Source organism: Calidris pugnax, unplaced genomic scaffold (genome assembly GCF_001431845.1).
Source record: "Calidris pugnax isolate Ruff unplaced genomic scaffold, ASM143184v1 scaffold1, whole genome shotgun sequence".
Taxonomy (NCBI): domain Eukaryota; kingdom Metazoa; phylum Chordata; class Aves; order Charadriiformes; family Scolopacidae; genus Calidris; species Calidris pugnax.
In genome coordinates this window covers 9,628,224-9,646,567 of record NW_015090800.1, presented here as the reverse complement: position 1 = coordinate 9,646,567, position 18,344 = coordinate 9,628,224, and the positions used below count along the sequence as shown (strand labels likewise).

At 39.5% G+C, this 18,344-nt stretch overlaps 1 protein-coding gene across 1 annotated transcript; it reads right to left on the bottom strand.

The window, feature by feature from the left end:
* Positions 1-238: 238 nt before the first annotated feature.
* MKRN1 (makorin ring finger protein 1) lies at positions 239-14,912 on the bottom strand. Its single transcript, XM_014937466.1, has 7 exons — positions 14,757-14,912; positions 10,043-10,269; positions 4,394-4,617; positions 3,690-3,904; positions 2,879-2,989; positions 2,286-2,424; positions 239-1,859 (listed from the first exon to the last, which is right to left on the bottom strand). The coding sequence occupies exons 1-7, from the start codon at positions 14,876-14,878 to the stop codon at positions 1,647-1,649; spliced, it is 1,251 nt and encodes a 416-aa protein (XP_014792952.1). The 5' UTR covers positions 14,879-14,912; the 3' UTR covers positions 239-1,646.
* Positions 14,913-18,344: the final 3,432 nt, after the last annotated feature.

The following is an 18,344-nucleotide window of genomic DNA, read 5'->3' as shown; positions in this document are numbered from 1 at the left end:
GTTCCCACAAACAGCCCCATATATTCTGTCAACAGTTAAATTGTCTCAGCTGTCTATTCACAATGGCTTCCTTACATTACAAGCTCTTTGCTGGAAAGGTTATAACCAAGTTAAAATTCCATGTTAGCATGACATTATTCTGCAGGAGTTAAGTGACATAAATGCCTTTATATTTACAAAAACACACAAAAACAATCAAGCTGAAACAGAAGCTTCAAACTTAAAAGAATAGACAGACTTTTTGTTTCCTTTTTTTGATTTTTTTTTTATTTGGGAAAAGTGCTTCTTACAAAAGGCAGCTGCAAAACAATACGTTATAGACCTCAGAACAATTTCTCATTCCATTTAAAAGTGAAAGGAGAGGCAGTCTAAGGGACAAGAGCAGCAGGAGAACAGATCACGGGGCATCCACGAGTCAATAAAAAACAGCAATAATGTAATGCAAGGTTAAAATTCCTGTGCTGGGGCTTTGGTGGCAAATTAATTTCTCAATGCAAATTACAGCCAGAAACTGCATGACTGCCTTTGTAAGCAATAACTCACGTAAGCTGAACAGCTTTACCAGGCAACCTGCCCAACTCAGACGCCGAGAGGCACGTCCACCTCAAACCAGCCGAGAAGCACAGCAATTTCCTAGCGAAGCTCAAAGCTTAAGTGGTTACACCGAGTTCTAAAACTTACAGAGCAATAAAGCTAAAGGGGCCTCTCTCTGGCATTCCTCTGATCCTACCTTAGCTAACCGGATTTCTGCTCCTGGACAACCCTAATCATACACATGAAAGAGAGCTGGTGTATTAGGGAGTGCTATCTATTAAGTTAAGCGATAGTTAAGATCACTGCCACAGACCGGGCTGAGACCACTAAACCAGTTTCATGTCCAATTGGAGGCTAGACTTCATGCACCAAGAGGGGATGAAAGATGGTTTTGTTATTTTTAACTTACACAGAGTCTCCCCATCCTTGAGGTCCAACTCTACATTTATCTGTATATACACATAGAGAGTTCTCCTTTCACAAAGACATTTTTCCTTTCATGCTAAACACAGTAAAAACCCAGAACGTTCACACCTGGTTCTGGTTACACAGTAGTAATAGTAATGTGCAAGTAAACAAGAGACCAAAATCACAAATGAAGATGTGTACATGAGGGGGCTGGAACGGAGCTGATGCCAGAAAGAGAGTATTTGTATCTGGCCTGAAGTCAGAAATATTGGTACAAAGACAGAAAAAAAAAAAAAGGCCATCAGCCAATTTACATCCCCACTGCATGGCCACTGCTCATTTTTGTATCTGGGCTCTTCAAAATGAGTGTGGAAGTCCTGTAAACACTTTAACCCTGGAACTGGGTGAACTCTGTTGGGTACACAGATGAAGCAACAAACCTAAGCTAACTGTTTGACAGTTAAATTCATTTTTACAAAAACTAACATTTTAAAGATTTATTTCTTGTTATTTGTTTAAACAGAGGAAAAACAACACTCCTGGGGTGGGAGGGGATGGGAAGAGACAGACCCTGGGTAAAAGTTATTACAACAGCACCTGGAATTGATTGGCCTGCCTAGGAGAAACACAGGCACTGCCACAACACCACAGGTAATAGCTACTGCCTGAAGCCAAGACGACAGTCCACACTCGACTGACAGGTGCTATAGATCCAAGTCATAATAATCTTCCAGCTCATCATGAAACAAGTCCCACTCATCCTCGGAATCCGTTAGCTCATCATCACCTCCTGCTGCCAACAGCATAAGCAACATCTCACCGAGCTCAAAGGTCACCACCTCGTCCTCATCGGTCTCGAACGGATCACCGTTCTCTCGCTCCTCAATGAACTCCCAGAACCGATTCCTCCGTTGGGCCTGCAAAGGGAACACAAGCATCTCCCCAGGTCACCAAGTGGTACAAGGCAGGAGTCTTCCCACAGGCTGACAAGGTTCAGCCCTCAGCATGCTTTCTGACATGCAAGAAACCACGTTTTCTCATTCAGGGAGACACTGAGCTCCAGCAGAATTTACCCTTACACACCTTTAGTAATGCTGCTCAACATTTTTACCTCAGTATATTGGTATACTAGGAAAGATTTAAAAATCCACTTTTTCCATCTTGGCCTCTGGCATTCACTAACTTTAGACCACCGCCTCCTTCAAATTCACCATTACACAGATCTGTCAGAAGTAACAAATGTCACCACTTCCCTGTCCTCTTCTCAAGGCATCTGATGTAATGTATTCCCCCCCACCTTGCGCTCTATCTGTGCAGATAAGACAAAAACCAGCAGCACTGACCCGGTATCTACTCGATGTCCCCACTTTGGGTCTCTGCGGCTCCTCTCGGCGGCCATCAGGGTAGGCGTGCTTGTAAAAACAGTTCCCTCCAAATGGACAGCTCCCACGGCCTTCATCAAAATACCTGCACGGCTTGTTGCTGGAAAAGGAAAACACCACAACCCTTACTCATAGCGGACCCCAACCAGACTTCAGAATTGCATTTACCTGCGGTCCAAAAGGATCTCAGGTACCATTTGGAGCTGAAGGTATTTTGGCAGTATAACACCTGCACACAGCAATAACATATTACACAATGTGTGTGGGCTGATGCATGCATAGGGATACTGATGGGTTGCAGCGCACAAGCTCGTACTACAGTATGGCTAAAAACCATACAGTTTTTTGCATATGGAAGGGAAAGACTGAGGTCAAAAAACACAGGAATAGCTTCATGACTGTGTGGCTGCATGCATCTGTGAGCAGATGGGTAAGGACGCATTTCACATGTCATAGTGGAAATGAAATGTGAGAGGGCTTTACATCAACACCCTTCTCCGGGTATGCCTTTATCTCTGCTGTCTCAACTTGAAAAAAGGCTGCAGCGCTCATACCTCATTGCCTCCTTGTACTTCTGAATGAGTTTCTGCTTCTCTTCCTTCTCCTCCACCCAGTACTCACTTGGAATGACAAAGTTAGATGTGATCCGACATTCTGGGCAGGACCTGGGAAATTAACAGACTGTGCTGCAAAACTCTGCATTACAGGGCACTCTCTCTCCTATACATCGAGTCATGGCATATATCCATCTTTAGATATGTACTGTACCCACACACTTGCTGTATGGGCTTTTCAATCTAGATTGTCTTTTACACATGAAGCTAACCTAAACTCTCTTCAAGAACTCAATGGCAGCTGGGCAGCTTGTCTGAGAACAGCTTGAAAAAACACTTCACACAAACTCCTTTTTCTTTAGAATTAAATACATTTATTTTGGCTTGATTTATGTATTTATTTGATTGGAACTTTGTTCTTTTAAAACAGCCTTTAATGGAGAAATGTTTTGCCAACTAATTAATGGACTAGAGCAGTAATGAATTAAGCAGCATACATTCTGAACTGGTTAATCTGTTTTCAGATTCCTGGCTGGGTATCCAAGTAGTAAATGGTAACCACTGGACAACATGCTACTAAATAAACGAAAGTTATTTTGTACCATTAAGTGAGTTTTGCAAACTTACTCCATATTAACCAAATCAGAGTGTAAATGTTATCCCTAACAATTATTTCACTTCCAAACTAAAGTTAGTGTGCATTAAATGCAGTCTCTCTGCAGTCTGCACCTGGAAGTTTGTTGCAAGTTGTCAAAAGTTACTAAATTCTCCCATAGTAACAAAGCACAGTCAAAATGGGAAAGTGCCTCACTTTATAATCTTGCTCTCGAATTGTTTAGCACTCCTCCACTTGCGGATGCACTTGAGACAGTAAGTGTGGCTGCAGTTGGAGAGGATCCCAAAGCGGCGCTCGCTAGGATTAGCCTTCTCATACACCACCTCCATGCATATCCCGCACACCATGTCTTTGCTACGCTGGACGGCAAATGAAAGCTCCATGTCCTTCTCGTGAGCTTCAATGCAAGACTGAAAAGGAGAGACAAAGAAAACCACTACAGAGACAACTGGTCACCTGGTGAATTCTAAGCGGGTTTTTAAGCTCAGTCTTACTCTGCCGTTTTGCATGATGAATGGAGCATGATTAAATCTAAAAAAATCTTTATCTTAAAAAAAGTTTGCTCAGACAGTGGGGAACAATCAATTCCGAGTTCAAATTCCTTTCTTCAGACATTGCTTTCAAACAGGAGAAAGGCAATCTAGAAGCCCATCCGGTTTTACTAGGCAAAGAACAAAGCTTTTGTATTTTAAGCAGACTGCTCTCCCAGCACAGATAAGGAAACCCAGCTGCTTTTGAATATAGCCCTGACAGGAAACAGTCCAGTTTACAACAGGAATTTCATTCACTGCCTGAACCTGCATGCATCTTCAAATGAAAGGGAATTAGTGACAAGAGACTGCAGGGAGGTAGGAAGCAATAACTTAGAGCTGTTTAACACCAGACGGTTGTTTGGTTACCTTTATGTGCTGGGATCTCTGCGCAGCATCAATTGGGTGCAAGACCTGCAGTCCACACATATCACACACATCCCCATGGATATACACGCAGTTTTCCCCATAACGACATTCTCCTACTGCAGCGTAGGGGCACAGCTCCTTTTTTATCTCCACATCTACTTCTTTTTCATATTCTTCCTCGATCACCATTTCCTGCAAGGGTGCTTCAGCGCAGGAAGGAGCAGCTGGGAACAAAATTAAGGACAGTAAGCAATATAATTCAGATTTCGAGAATATGTTGTTTTAATGCAAAGTAATCTTTAGATAACCCCACTCAAGTTATCAAAAAAGAATAATAAAAACAACCAAGGTTCATTTCAGTCCAAGTTTCACCCACCCTCAACCTGAACTAACAGTTCTTTTCTCACTGAAGAAAGCACAACCAATGTCTTCATCCTTTAAACCAGACAAGACTAAAGCTCTCAAGGTTTCAGTGGTCATATTCAGCCATTTACAGGCTAAGTCTGCATCAGGAAAATCTCACTAGTCCTCAGCAGCTCAAGTACATTTTTATACCAACTCTGGTTCAGCAACAATTAAATAAGGTATTTAAAAACCTCTCACTGCTTTGAGAATCAATTCCCCATTGGCTAAAGTTAACAAGCTTTTTCCCAGAAATTACACAGCTGAAGCAATAAAGGTGTATCCAGCATAACAAAATGCTCATATAGAAACACCACACCAGCAGGTCCTTATATGCAGGTTAATTAGCATTTTGTTGTTCAGCCTGAAAAACAGACTTTCACTTCTAGACTCCCACGCATCTGTATGAGGTGTCCACACCTCTTACCAAACTATTCTAGGTATTTGCCAAAACCCCTATCCTACACAGATACCAGCAGTCAGACACAAATCTAGCTTTAAGAAACTGAAATTCAGGGCACTGTCACTGCACTCTAAGCTAGCCATCAGTTCACAAAATCCTGGCTGAGTAAATTCCCTTACCTAATTCTCAACTGAACTGAAATCTGTATTAATTTCTCTTCCCCATTTAGACAGCATCTGCTTAACACTTCTTCCTGTATCTCTTGAACATACGCTTGTCTGTGTCACCACAAGTCAAAGAACCTTTTGATATTATTACATAAGTAGGATGATAAGCTTGTTACAAGACAAAAGCAGTCAGTTTGAAACTGAAGATACAGTAGAATGCAGGAGAACAACAAAGCACTACTATATGCAAAATAAACACCAGAAGAACAGCAACTGGACTTCATTTGCATGACAAGTAGTTGTTACAAGAGTAAAAAGTCATCTTTACTATTAAAAGTGTAACTTTTATAAGCTGTTCAAGCATTAGATTTGGACAAGTACACAAAAACTATCAAAGGCATACTTGGATCAGTGAAAGACAGACTCCTTCTCAAGGAGAATCAGAGGCTGCACTCTCACACAGTTTTCATCCCCGTGGAGCAAAGATACACAATAAGCATTTATCAGCCTGTTAGCTTTTGGACATACAAAGAAAAAGCAGGTCCCCAAGAGCTCAGCTTTGGTGGATAAGCAAATATGGAAAATTACCACAGGAAAATATTAGCTCTCAAAGTAAGTTCAGGTCTGCTTCTTGAACCACCTCTCACTTTAGAGGTCACTCGTACTGACATTGGATCAGTCTGTTTGCCAGAAACATACTTTTCAAAAGCAAGTGACAGAATAACAAGTCGACTGCCAACCTACTCATTTTTCAGTACCGGATTCCTAACCAAAAAATCTTCATTACCTCTTCTTCCCCACGAGTTCTAGAGAACTGGCGCCACGAAAAAGAACAAGCCATATACTAGGCTCTACCTACTCTTCTGAGTAGATGAGTATAATACAATAATTTGTACTTATTAATTGAAATCTTCTTCCCCCTGCCCCCCAGTTTGAAATCCTCAGTCTCCACTTCCAAAAGTAACAAAAATCACAACTATCAGTCAGTTTCTATTCCCTTGACTGTCATTTTTCCTAGTGTTTTTTGTAGTTACTGTTTTTACAGATTTTTTTACCTAGATGATTCACCCGACTTCTCACATCTTGTTTGACCATTACTGAAGGAGGAGAGGTTAGTAAATCTAGTAGATGGTAGTATGGATGGACAGTAGCCTGCTAGACAGACAGACACAGCTGAGTTTTAAAGGAACTGAGTAATACAGTACTTCTTGTAATGGGGCTGGCAAGATATCTTTGATTAAGGCAATCCTATATCCCTGGAAAATGCATACTTTGAAAGGAGAGGCACATTTAAAGCTTCTCTTAACAGAAAAATTTTCCAGAGTCACCTTCGTTCCTCCCAAGGATATCTTTTGTCAAAACTTCACTTAATAAGGGTTTTAGTCATTAAAAAAAAAAACAAACACACAACCCAAAACCAACAAACCCACAACACACTTAGTAACTGAAGTTCTTGGAGAATAAAAGCTTTGAAGTCTTACCCCTCCAGAGACTGACTTAGAAACCCATTTATATTTACTATGCTGGCCCACAGAAGGAGAGAGCAAAGTTTCACATCTTGGCACAAAAGAAGTATTGAGTTCTTACTTAAAACAAACTACCAACTATTGTAGTCAACATGCACAATACTGCTAAATTCCAGCCCAGTCCACAACATCATCCTTGCAAAAAGAAGTACAACCAGTTCTTACTGACTAGACATCTAGACAAAAAGATACAGATCTATGAATGTTAGTCTTTAATAATGGCTCTGGATACTTGGAAAAAATGCTAAGTGACACTGGTTTTCTAGTCCCAGTCTTTTGTGCTGTCTCAGCACCTCCCCTCAGCAAGTTGCATTTCTGTGAAATAAAAATTGAATTAGTATTTCCACTTGTGAATATCTCAAGCTTCCATAACCTAAAGCCCTGCATACGTATCTCCCGAATCTACTGCACTGCATCTGCTACAGTTTTGCTTTCCCTTTGAAAACAAAATTAGAGAGATTCACAAGACTCCATTGCCTCTGTAGTTCTGAATCCAACATCCCCCAGAGTAACATTTACTCTGCTACTCAGTCTGCTGCTTTCAAAACCATCACTCTCCAGCAGGTGGACCCAATCTCTATCTTCGCACTGCCAATGTCACAGCCAACAGGGTTAAATTCATACTAGTGAAAAAAAACTTGTTCATTGCCTTCAATTCACACACCACCTGCTTTCACTCTAGGACACACTTGTACTTGTAGCAGCAGGAAACAGCCACTCAATTCAGACTGTTTCGTATATTTCTGCCTTTCTACTCTCCCTCAACTATTCCAGAACATGTAGAACAGCAGCAGCAGAATACAGAAATGTGATGCATCTGTACATCAACCAAGTGATTATCTGAAGAAACATCACTATTTTCTTTGCTAGGCCTTGAGGTAAGGTTTAGTCCCAAATCCAAGAATCACCTTGCATTAGCAGAATGTCTTGGTTCACAGTAAAAGATGAGCATTACAGCCCAATTATATAGCCCCATTATAGCCCATTTAACTATACTCATGGTTAAACTGCCAACACTGAATCTTCAGCATTTCTAAGAATTTAAAACACACAGGCTTCTAGCTAATCTTGAGAAATAGGTTCCCTTTTAAAGTTTAAGGCATTTGGCAAGAACAATCTGTAAGGCTTTGAAGTACACACTGTAGGGGACACTGCACACATCTTCCTGATCACTATACCAAGGTTCTTCAGTTTTATAGCTTAATAAAGACAGTGGTTGCAATAAAGGGAAGTTTTTCAAATGCAGTTTTTAAGAAGTCATCATTGGAATTAGCAACATATAGCACTGTTCAGAACAAATAGATGAGTATGTTTGTACATTAAAATACATAAAATTTCAAAGAATATAAAACAGAGAATTTGGAACAAGATTCAGAAAATAAGCCGTTATTTAACCTGATCTGTGGCAGCCACAAGTTTCCATTAAAAATAAGCCTAAATCTCTAGAAAAAGGAACTGCTTCAATAAAACTGAGTTAAAGGTGTAACAAAACGCTCTTTCCCTTCAGGAACTTAGGAGAGAGCACCAGCTCTCCTAGAAGGAGTAGGTGTACTTAAAAGATCTCTGCGTGTTCAAACTAACAATGAATTGATTCCAGTGGAGGGCCACCCAGCCTTTAAGGGGGCTGAAGTTCATGAAGAGAGACTGAGGAAACTGGACTTGTTGAGCTTAAGAAGTGATCTTATTGCTACCTTTAACTATTTAACAGAAAGGAAAAAAAAAATATCCAAAAACTGCAGAGCCAGACTCTTGTCAGATGTGCACAGGACAAGAGAGAAAGAAGGCAAGATGAGGCAAGGAAAAATCAATTTACGTATTAGGAAAGGTTTTCCTTGTGAAAAAAGTCAAATACTGTGAAGGCTGCCCAGAGCTTGTAGTATTTTGAACATCTCCAAGGACAGAAATTCAGCTAATCAAAGCCCCTGGCAACCTCATGCAGCTGACCCTGCTTTGAGCAGAAAATGAACTAGATGAAATCTAGAAGTCCCTTCCAATCTACAGTATTCTATTCCGATTAAAAGATTCAGAAGAGGGATCCTTCACCTCAATGAAGGCAGAAGATGTATCTTTTATGACAGTAAGATGACATATTAACAGGTGGAAGAGAAGTTTTCATTCCTTTTGCCTATATCCAAATCACAGATACACTAAACAATTCCATAATCAAACTTCTCAACAACACTAGCAAAATGTTAATGTTGCCCAACCATTCTCTTCCCCTTCACCATTCCTCAAACCAGATCAGAGCAGGCTCCAGCAGCAGCACCCTGTAACATTGAGAAGGTAATTTTCTTTTCAGATATGAGAAGTGCTGTGGAGACAAAGTAGTATTATCTGAGCACTGTATGACAACTTCAAACTCTTCTGGGCGCAAGGGCTCTGTTTCAGATTCAAACAATTATTTGAGTACTCATGGCCATAAGCCTTCAGTTTTAGAGTGCCAAGAGCTAAAGTAAACACCTTCAGCCTACTTCTCACATAAATTATAAGCCTTTGTGCTACCTTTCCGCAGGGAAAGCAGATGACAAGTATTCTTGTCCCATATCATGACCTTCTTTAACCTCATTCTCAACGTGAGCTGTCACAGTATTAGAAAGTCAAGTCTCAGAGAGGTAACCAGAATAAGTTACTTTCAGCCTCTAGTCTGAATCGCTGTGGGATTCACGAAAGCAAGCATTAGGCTTCAATTCATTCTACGAGAATCTGTACATCCACTGGAAAACTTTTAATTGCAAATAAATCTCAAACCAAACAAATAAAAAAAGCCAAAAACCAAAGGCAGCGTATTATCTTTCCAGAGTAGTGATATTAATTGCATCAGCAGTATTTTCTTCTCCCATCACATATGCAAACTGAACTTTAAAGAAGGAGATTCTCCAAGTCATTCAGAATCATAACAAGAGGAAGACAATTATGCAGAGACTGTCTTTAAGTATACCTGGTTTCAGATCATCAGACAGCAGTAGCAACTAACGTGGAACAGTCTGACTATTCACATTGGAAAATTCAAGTGTAGATTAAGGACAGATCACTTCAAGTGATTAAATATGAATAGCTGTACTCAACAAAACCCAAAGCATTAAAATAAATGAGCTACATAGAAACTGTTGACCTATGATAGAAATTTACTGTTAGCACATGATCAGCTTACCACGTCCACAGTATGGCTGCCCAGGGATAAACTCTACAGCATTCACCCAGTCTTCAGCACCTACTCCTGCAGCTGCCAGATCTACATTTTCATCTTCTATCTCAGCAATAATTTCTTCAACTGTTTCAGGGAGTAATGCGAAGTCTGAGGATACCGAGGCATAAATTTTTTCATCTGGATCCACATCAGTCACTTCTTCCTCTTTCAGTGGCTTGGTATGTTCATATCTAAGAAGTTAAAACACAATGTCAACTCTTCACAAAAAAATACCTCCATAAAGCAGCCCAAGGTATTGGAAATAAACGATTAAGACATAAACACACTATCTGGAAGGAGGACCTAGAATTGGCTTGGAAGAGAAAGTCACTGATGACCCTTTATAGACATGCTTCCACTTGTGTCATCTGTTAGCATTGTTTGAGGAAGCAGAAAATACTTCATGACTTTGGAGGAAATGGAGCAGCATGCACAATACTTACTTAACTTACATAGAATGAACTTCAATTATGTCCAAAACCAGTCACATATCTATTATGCACATGTAGTATTATACTGAATGAGATAAATTAGTTCATTCAGCTTCAAAAGGGAAGACTAAGGGCAGATACTGCTGTCTTCAGCTACCCTGTGGGAAGCTACAGGAAAGATGCAGCCAGAGTCTTCTCATAGGTGCGGCCATAGGATGACACTAAGTAGACAGAAGTCTAAAATTGGGATGTTAACAGTTTTTCAATTCAAGTTTTTAAATTCACTGTGAAAGTAGTCAAACACTGGAACAGGTGTCCAGAGAGGCTACACAATCTTCATCCTTGCAGATAATCAAAACCTGACTGGATAATCCATTGGGCAACCTGATCTAAGTGGGCTCTGCCTGCAGCACAGCTCCAGAGATCCCTACCAACATAAATGATTCTTCTTCTGTGTCAGAGCATCTTGTCTCATTCAGATTTCACGTGGAATTTTAGTAGTTATTTCTAATGCCTCTTTCAACTTATTGTTGAAAACGATGCTCAGAACACTTTTATTCCTACCACCCACAAACAACAGGAAAGCACTGTTTCCCTCAAAAATCTGCCATCCAGCAACTAATAGACTACATGAGAAAATAAAATGCAGGTGTACCTTTGAAGTCTTAATATATTTGCTGACTAATTTCAAGGACAGGAGGCGGCAATTTTTGGAGATCATACAAAACTTTTAAACAACCGTGATTCATTTACCTTGTGTCAGATTGAAAATAACAAAGTGTCACAGTCCTTGCATATTAAAGAGATGTTCCCAACTAAATGTCAGCTTTGAAATCCTAAAGAAGCTACGAAGCACAAATTTAAAAGTCAAGCCTTCAGACCTCTACATCAGTGGCCCCCAAAGTGTTATGCATGCACCCTATCAGATGAGCAGGAAAACCCGCTGGGGTGTGGGAAGATGATACGAGAACTACTTCTCATTATTTTTTCCTAAAAAATAAGAATTTAAGTTTTACTAATATTTAACATACAGATTGATGGCAGTGTCCTCACTCAGACCGTATGTCAGAGGGTCAACGTGTATGGTATGCACACAGTGTCCTGCAGGAGGAGCGGGTGTTCCACCACTCAGCAGGGCGCACAGTGGTACCCTCACTTGTTCATTTACATCCAGTATACTGCAACAGCTTGTGCCCAATTAAATGGATTGGCAGATTATATTATCTTGTTTTACCTAAACTAACTGACAAAACGAATAAGTGGCTTAAAAAGATTCCTCCAAATCAACTGTGGACTGAAGACAATACTGATAATGTGAGCAAAAGCAAATAACAAGAAAATGTCAGAGCTAACACTCCTCCTACAAGCTTTTCATCAGGCACATAGCACGGTAAAGACAATGCCAACCTAATCAGGGCTCACAAGAACTTTGGGGGAGAGAGAAGAGGGAAAAAACCCACAAATCTGAGATTACCAAGATGACTTTGAAATATTGATATTCACTGTTATTAACAACAAACCTTGCCCTCAGTGTACATTGTGCCTTGAAGTATTAGCTAATGGTAGTACAAAGCCATCGCAATTAGCAAGACTTTAAAATCTAGACATCCAGAACATGAAGACAAACCTCTACCATTTTTTCAGAGATGTTTCAAGTCATGCAATACTCAACCCAGTACTTGACAAAACTTGACAATGCATATTTAGAAGCCTCTTTTGAGGTTTTTTACATAATAATGAAAGACAAAAAGGCCCATCCCACTGGATCAATTGTTCTTCCTGCTGTGGTAAAAATGACTGAAATAACACATGGAAAACAATATGGGAACAGAGTAAAACACATTCCTTTGTCAGCAAATAATGTTGGGAAACACATAGAAAACACGCTGCAGATTTAAAGAAACAAGTATTAGAACAAATTTCACAGCTGGATGAAAGTACAGATGTTTCTAACATGTCTCAGCTTACAATATTTGCTAGGTTCTGTTTAACAACGAAAGACACAAAGAACTACTTTTTGTGAGCCACTAGAAAATATGTACCCAAAGAGATATATTCTCAAACTACTTCTTTAATAAAGACAAAATGATGTACTGGAGGACATTCTCAACAGTAAGTGACTTCAATAAAAAACAGCGTTTTATGGAAAAACTGTCCAAGTGTAACCCCTGAAGGAGCCACTGCTTTAACTAGAATAAAAAAAAAAAAAAAATTCCAGGGTAAGGGTAGAGAGACAGCACTACCCCAGAAATTCATTCTTAAATCCTTCACAGGCAAAATATTGTATCAAAGATGGAGCCAGAACCACAAGTGCTACAAAGTGACCTTTAAAGAGTCAAATCTTTACAACACTTTGTTACAAGATGGAGAGCAACCATGAAAATCTTCTGTGTCACAGAGGTTTGCTGGTTATCGTGGTAAAGCGCTTAGAAGTTGTCAAAGATGAGTTATGCATTTTTCTTTCGCAAAAAGACAAGTCTTCCAAATTTGCTGACCTTCACTGTGATGACAGACATTTTCAAAAAACATAAACACACTCGATCTGTCCTTTCAAGGTAAAGACATTTTAAGAACAAGTAACCGCTTTTTGAAAGAAACTTGTGGTATAGAGACAACATTCTGAAAACCACTGCTCCAAAGCATTTCTGCCAGTACGCTATTCTGTTGCCAAAAATGATGCACGTGTCAACTATAAAACTCTCATAGTTGTACACTTAAACTTGGAAACAGAATTCTCTTACATGTTTAAAAATCTTCCAAAGAGTTTCAGTGGGTCTTGGACCCAACTGTTAAAAATATAAAAATTCAACACCTTCCAATTCGTCTGCAAGAACAGCTCATCAAGATCAAGCAAGATGGAAATTTACTAGCCACATTTTAGCAAAAATCTTTGCATAATCAGTGGATATAATTGAAAACCATTATCACGCATTAGTAAGTGCAGCCAACAATACAATTCTTTCTTTTGGATCTACGTATCTCTGTGAAAGATCTTTTTCAGCTATGACAGCCATTAAAACTACGTACTGAAATAAACCAAACTTAGAATGAGGCCTTCAAAACGGTGTATTACAAGATGTTAAATTAAGATTTTAAAAAATAATGAAGCATTTTCAAGCAACATTACTGTAAGCAAAAGAATACTATTACTAATAAGGCTTTTAGTGAGAGCAAAAATGGGTTTGGACTGTTAATAAAATATTTAGAAAATGTTGCTTTCATCTTTATGGCATCATTTTTTAAATTCTGATTTTTGTGTATGTTTTATAATGTACATAATGTATTATTAGAGTATCTATAAATATATATATATATAGGGGGTGTTCAAAAACTTTTCACTGATGAGGTGGGTGCATGATCGAAAGTTTGCAGACTCCTAATCCACATGATCAAGAAAGTAATGTTGGTAGATAGAAGGCTACAGAGAGACTTATTTTTGTTATCTTTCCTGCAACCATATATTAAACACGAAAGTAAAGCCTAACTGTGAACTACCATATAAAGTCACAATGCAAATGTTTCATCATGCATTGGAGCTGCAACAAGACAGAATGCTAAAACTCCTGCTAAATTTTAATTAAGCAGACCTAAGATGATGCAAACATCCCTAATCCTTTGTAAAGCTTTGCTATATCACGAAAGCATCCTTCTCCTTTCTTCACACTTTCTTTTTTTCTTTTTAATAATTTCAGGGGTAGAGGTTAAAATCATACTATGTTTTAATAATGTAGGGCCACTTTGCACAGGCAACAGTTTAGAATCTATGTGACTACACTACAGCTACTTTTCCAAAATGGCAGTTGAAGTGTCAGAGAAGCAACTCCAGAAGAAACACACACAATCTGGGGGAGGAGAAGGGGGGAATCTTACCTGTTCATGCTTTTATGATCACTTACCAAATGTAACTCAGTTCCATCAGCTCAGCTAGTTTGAATGTTGCCTCAGATTTCTATTAAATCATCTACTCACGTTACTAATAAAATCCACTCCACATTCTGACAACTAGCACTTCTACAAAAACCAGTTCTCTTCTCACCTTGCCTTTGCTTATTTATTTGCATAGCAAAGCAAAACACTGTAGCATTTACCAAGATAAGCCAGTTTGTGAAAAGAAGCTATTTTTATAGATTTCTGAAGTTGTAATGAAAGAGGAAAACACTAAGATTTATTGCCTTCCTGTGAGATCTCTACTCAGGGACTCGGAGTGAGAACACTCTCCTACAAGATGGCAAATGACATTTCTTTACCTGCAGCGATCTCCATAAGCACAGCATCCTCGCTGGTAATACCTGCACACCATGGCAGACTGACTAGTGGAGAGGTCATGGGAGTAGCGACAGTTGTCTCCTTCCTTGCAAACTCCATGCATGAAATATCTGCAAGACAGAAGATTACTGTGAGTCAAGGAGAAGGACTGAAGCTGTAAACAGTATCTGGACGATAAGTTGCTCTATAAATTGAGGTAAGAATGACTCAAGGGACCACATCCCAGTATAAACATACAAATAAGAACAGCTGGAAAAACATGAAGCCTTAGCTATTCCAGTGAATTGCGCTGCACATTTATGGACTTACACTCATAAAAGCCTGAAAAAAAACCTGCAAAGAAAACCTAATCCTGGTCTATAACACAGAAAGGAAAGAATCTTGGACAAAGTAGATGAGGACAAAGTTTTACTTGTAGCTCCTGTGTTCTGACAGCAACAGAAACCCTGGAAGCCCACCACTGAGCCCAAGAATCAAAATCAGCCACACCCTAAACAAGTTTCCTGAGGGCTTAAATCCATTTTGAATTTGTAAATGATTCAAAAGTAATTTCCTCTTAAGAACACAAAACACGTTTGTAATGGAAAGTTACATCTGACAAAACATACATGTTAGTTTTTGCCACAGGACCCAAATAGTCAGCAGAAGCACCCTGCTTCAATAGTGTGAGCTTTTGAGGACAGTTTACTAAATTTTAGCACGTCAAGTAATACTAGTATAATTGACCATCCTCAAATTCAGCTATTCAAGAAAACCGAGCAGTGAGTTTCCGTTTAGTTTAAGCTTTAACCTAGAAGACAAACGCATCTTTAAGGCACTGTATCTATTCAGGCTCAATATGCTCACATCAAAACTACAATTGAAAATGCAAGTTTAAGTACATTTTTCCCAATCAACATAGAAGTATTAGCCAAGAAAGAAAAAAAAAACTCACACAACAAACCAGTCATGTAAGAACAGAATCCTTCAACACATTTACCAACACTTCAGTTTAGAAAAAGTGTTGGCCCCCAGATAGCAAGTTGCAAATTCTGAACTCACTGGAAATATCCAGACCTGGTAAACAAGAAAATTTGTTGGGGTTTGCTCACCTATAAAACACCACTTGAGGGACAGATTATACAGACACTTGAGAAGCAGATTATACCCTTCTAAGCCTATCTTGCTGCTGAAAGGGGCAGTCTTGCCCTCCTACTCTTACACACTTTCACCACTTCGCATTGGTACTACCACACCTATGCAACCAGCAGAACCAGGTCCTCCAACCAGGTGACTGCACAGACACACAGCAGTACAGTCAGCACAACAGACAGAAGGATCATCTCTCAGCAGCCTAAACTAAGATTAGGATAGCTCTTCACAAAACAGCACATTCAAGTTGATATTCCTAAAATTAAAAGGCAGCAAATCGTTGAGCTGCATGAACTCCAGCATAGGTACAGTCTGCTGTATTTTTAAGCAGTCAGATAAATCAAAGTGAACAATTCACCAAAAGACCTAAGCAGAGCTACATTTGTAATTCACTACTAGGGATACACTGAAACTTGAAATGAGTCTTAAGAGGGCTAATAACCCTCCATGTGCAAAACCAGTGGTGTATTCAAGGAACTAAGAACAAAAAATCTGAAGTGGTTTTATAAGCCACCAGCTGACACTCACCATCAGTCTGCAATTCCCACTCAAAACAACCACCTGTCTGTACACCACAGCCTCAGAGTAACCAGATAAGAAGTGTGGTATAATAAGTGGTATAAAGTGGTATAAAATAAGTGGTATAAGACCAGATGAGGCTCTGCAGGATATTCTCCCAGAGAGATGAGTACTCGAATCAGGTTTGTCAGGTGGCTGCACAAACAGCTATGCCAGCACACAGCAGGGGTGTTGCAAAAACACAACAAAAAGCCCACACTTCAAAACCAGCTCTCTGGACTGCAGGGGATGGGGGCGGAAAGAAGGAAGGAAAAATAAAAAAAAAATAAAAAAAAAATCACCAAAACCCCACCACACACTCACCACCCAACACAACACCACAACCCACTCACAAACCAACCCACCTCAAAGCCAAAAAATCCACAAACCCGTGGAACCAGAACATAACTGGAATTTCTGGCTTGCTTTTAAGAAGTGGGAGTCACACCAATAGGGGAAAAAAATAATTATTTAGGTTGTTAAACGTTTGTTCTTTTAACAACTGTTATCTCCACCCTTTGCTTATTTCCACATAGCATTGCTTCCCCCATGTGTTGGGGCACGCAATTTCATAGCCACTTGCTGACTCAGGTCAGGAAATGGCTTCAGATGTAACCTGATGTTCCTTGTGCTGCCCCCATGGTTATTTTTAAGCTAGATCAGATCACTGCTCGGCCACACTGCTACTTAAGCCAACAAAGTGTTGGGACACCATTATGGCTGAAATAAGCAACTAAGAGAAAGGCACCAGCCTGAAGTGAGGACTTCTGTTAGAAAGCACTTGGTTAACATAATTTATCCTAAATACAGAAGCCTCAAAATTACGCCCTCCCACTGCTTGTTAGACAGGGGAAATGGAGCTCCAAGTGCTTTTCTTTCTTTCCCAGCTTATGGTAGAAAATCCTCTGCAAATACAGATTCTGTATAATTCTGGAAGTTGTCACAATTCACCACATCAAAATGGCAGGCTATAAAGGGGGGGGAAATCCTAAACCCGAAACACAAGCTCAATTTAATTCACATGTCACTTTTAAAAGCCTGCAATCCAACACAGCAAACCCTTAAAACAACTTCCACCCAACTGGGGTGGGAAGAGAGAAAAATGTATTTCTCTTCAAGGATTATACAAACTTCCTCTCCCCCCTGCCATGAGGTAAGATTTTTCTACTTTAAGGTCACAAAAAAATTAACATACGAAAGATTACATATGAAATTGCAGTGTTTGGCAAAAATATGCTTTGGTCATGTTGAAAAAAAATAAGCAGAGTGCATTATTTTTGGTGAAAGGTAACAAGTTTTGTTGGAGAGCGTGTATACACATACAGATTATGCAATTTCACTGTAACTTTACACTTTACCAGCTTCTTTGTTTCTGGTTACAAGGAAAAAGTATCTTTAAAACTGAGAAACATGTGAGTTTGGTGCCTCAGTGACACATTGAAGTATATCTGAAATGTGCACTCTGTCAAGTATTTGGAAAATACATATCATTTCATCTGAAAAATTAGAACTAGATCAAGACAAGTATATAACTGGATTTTCTCCAAGTGCCTATGATGCTCTCATCCAAAAAACACTTATTCTGGCAGCAGTACTCTCTGTCTTTCTTATTCAGATACATTAGCATAGTTTGGTGAGGCTGCATGGGGAACCAGACCAGAGAACTTGTCACAGCCCAAACCAAATCATCTCCCCGGTTCAGTTCATTGCATGACTGTGCAAAGCATGAGTGATAACAACACATGGAACAACCACCTAGAAGTAATAATTGCCTGCATTGGCATTTTATCACTGAAAAAACCTTTCAACTCATGTCTCGTTACGGGTGCCTCGCTTAAAATAACATATCCTGATTTTGATGGCATACTTAAAAAAAGGTC

Coding starts and splice junctions, on each gene's coding strand:
- MKRN1 (XM_014937466.1), bottom strand. CDS start 14,878: ATGCATGGAGTTTGCAAGGAAGGAGACAACTGTCGCTACTCCCATGAC. Junction 10,270..14,756: donor GCTTATGGAGATCGCTGCAG/GTAAAGAAATGT, acceptor TTAACTTCTTAG/ATATGAACATACCAAGCCAC. Junction 1,860..2,285: donor GGACATCGAGTAGATACCGG/GTCAGTGCTGCT, acceptor TTCCCTTTGCAG/GCCCAACGGAGGAATCGGTT.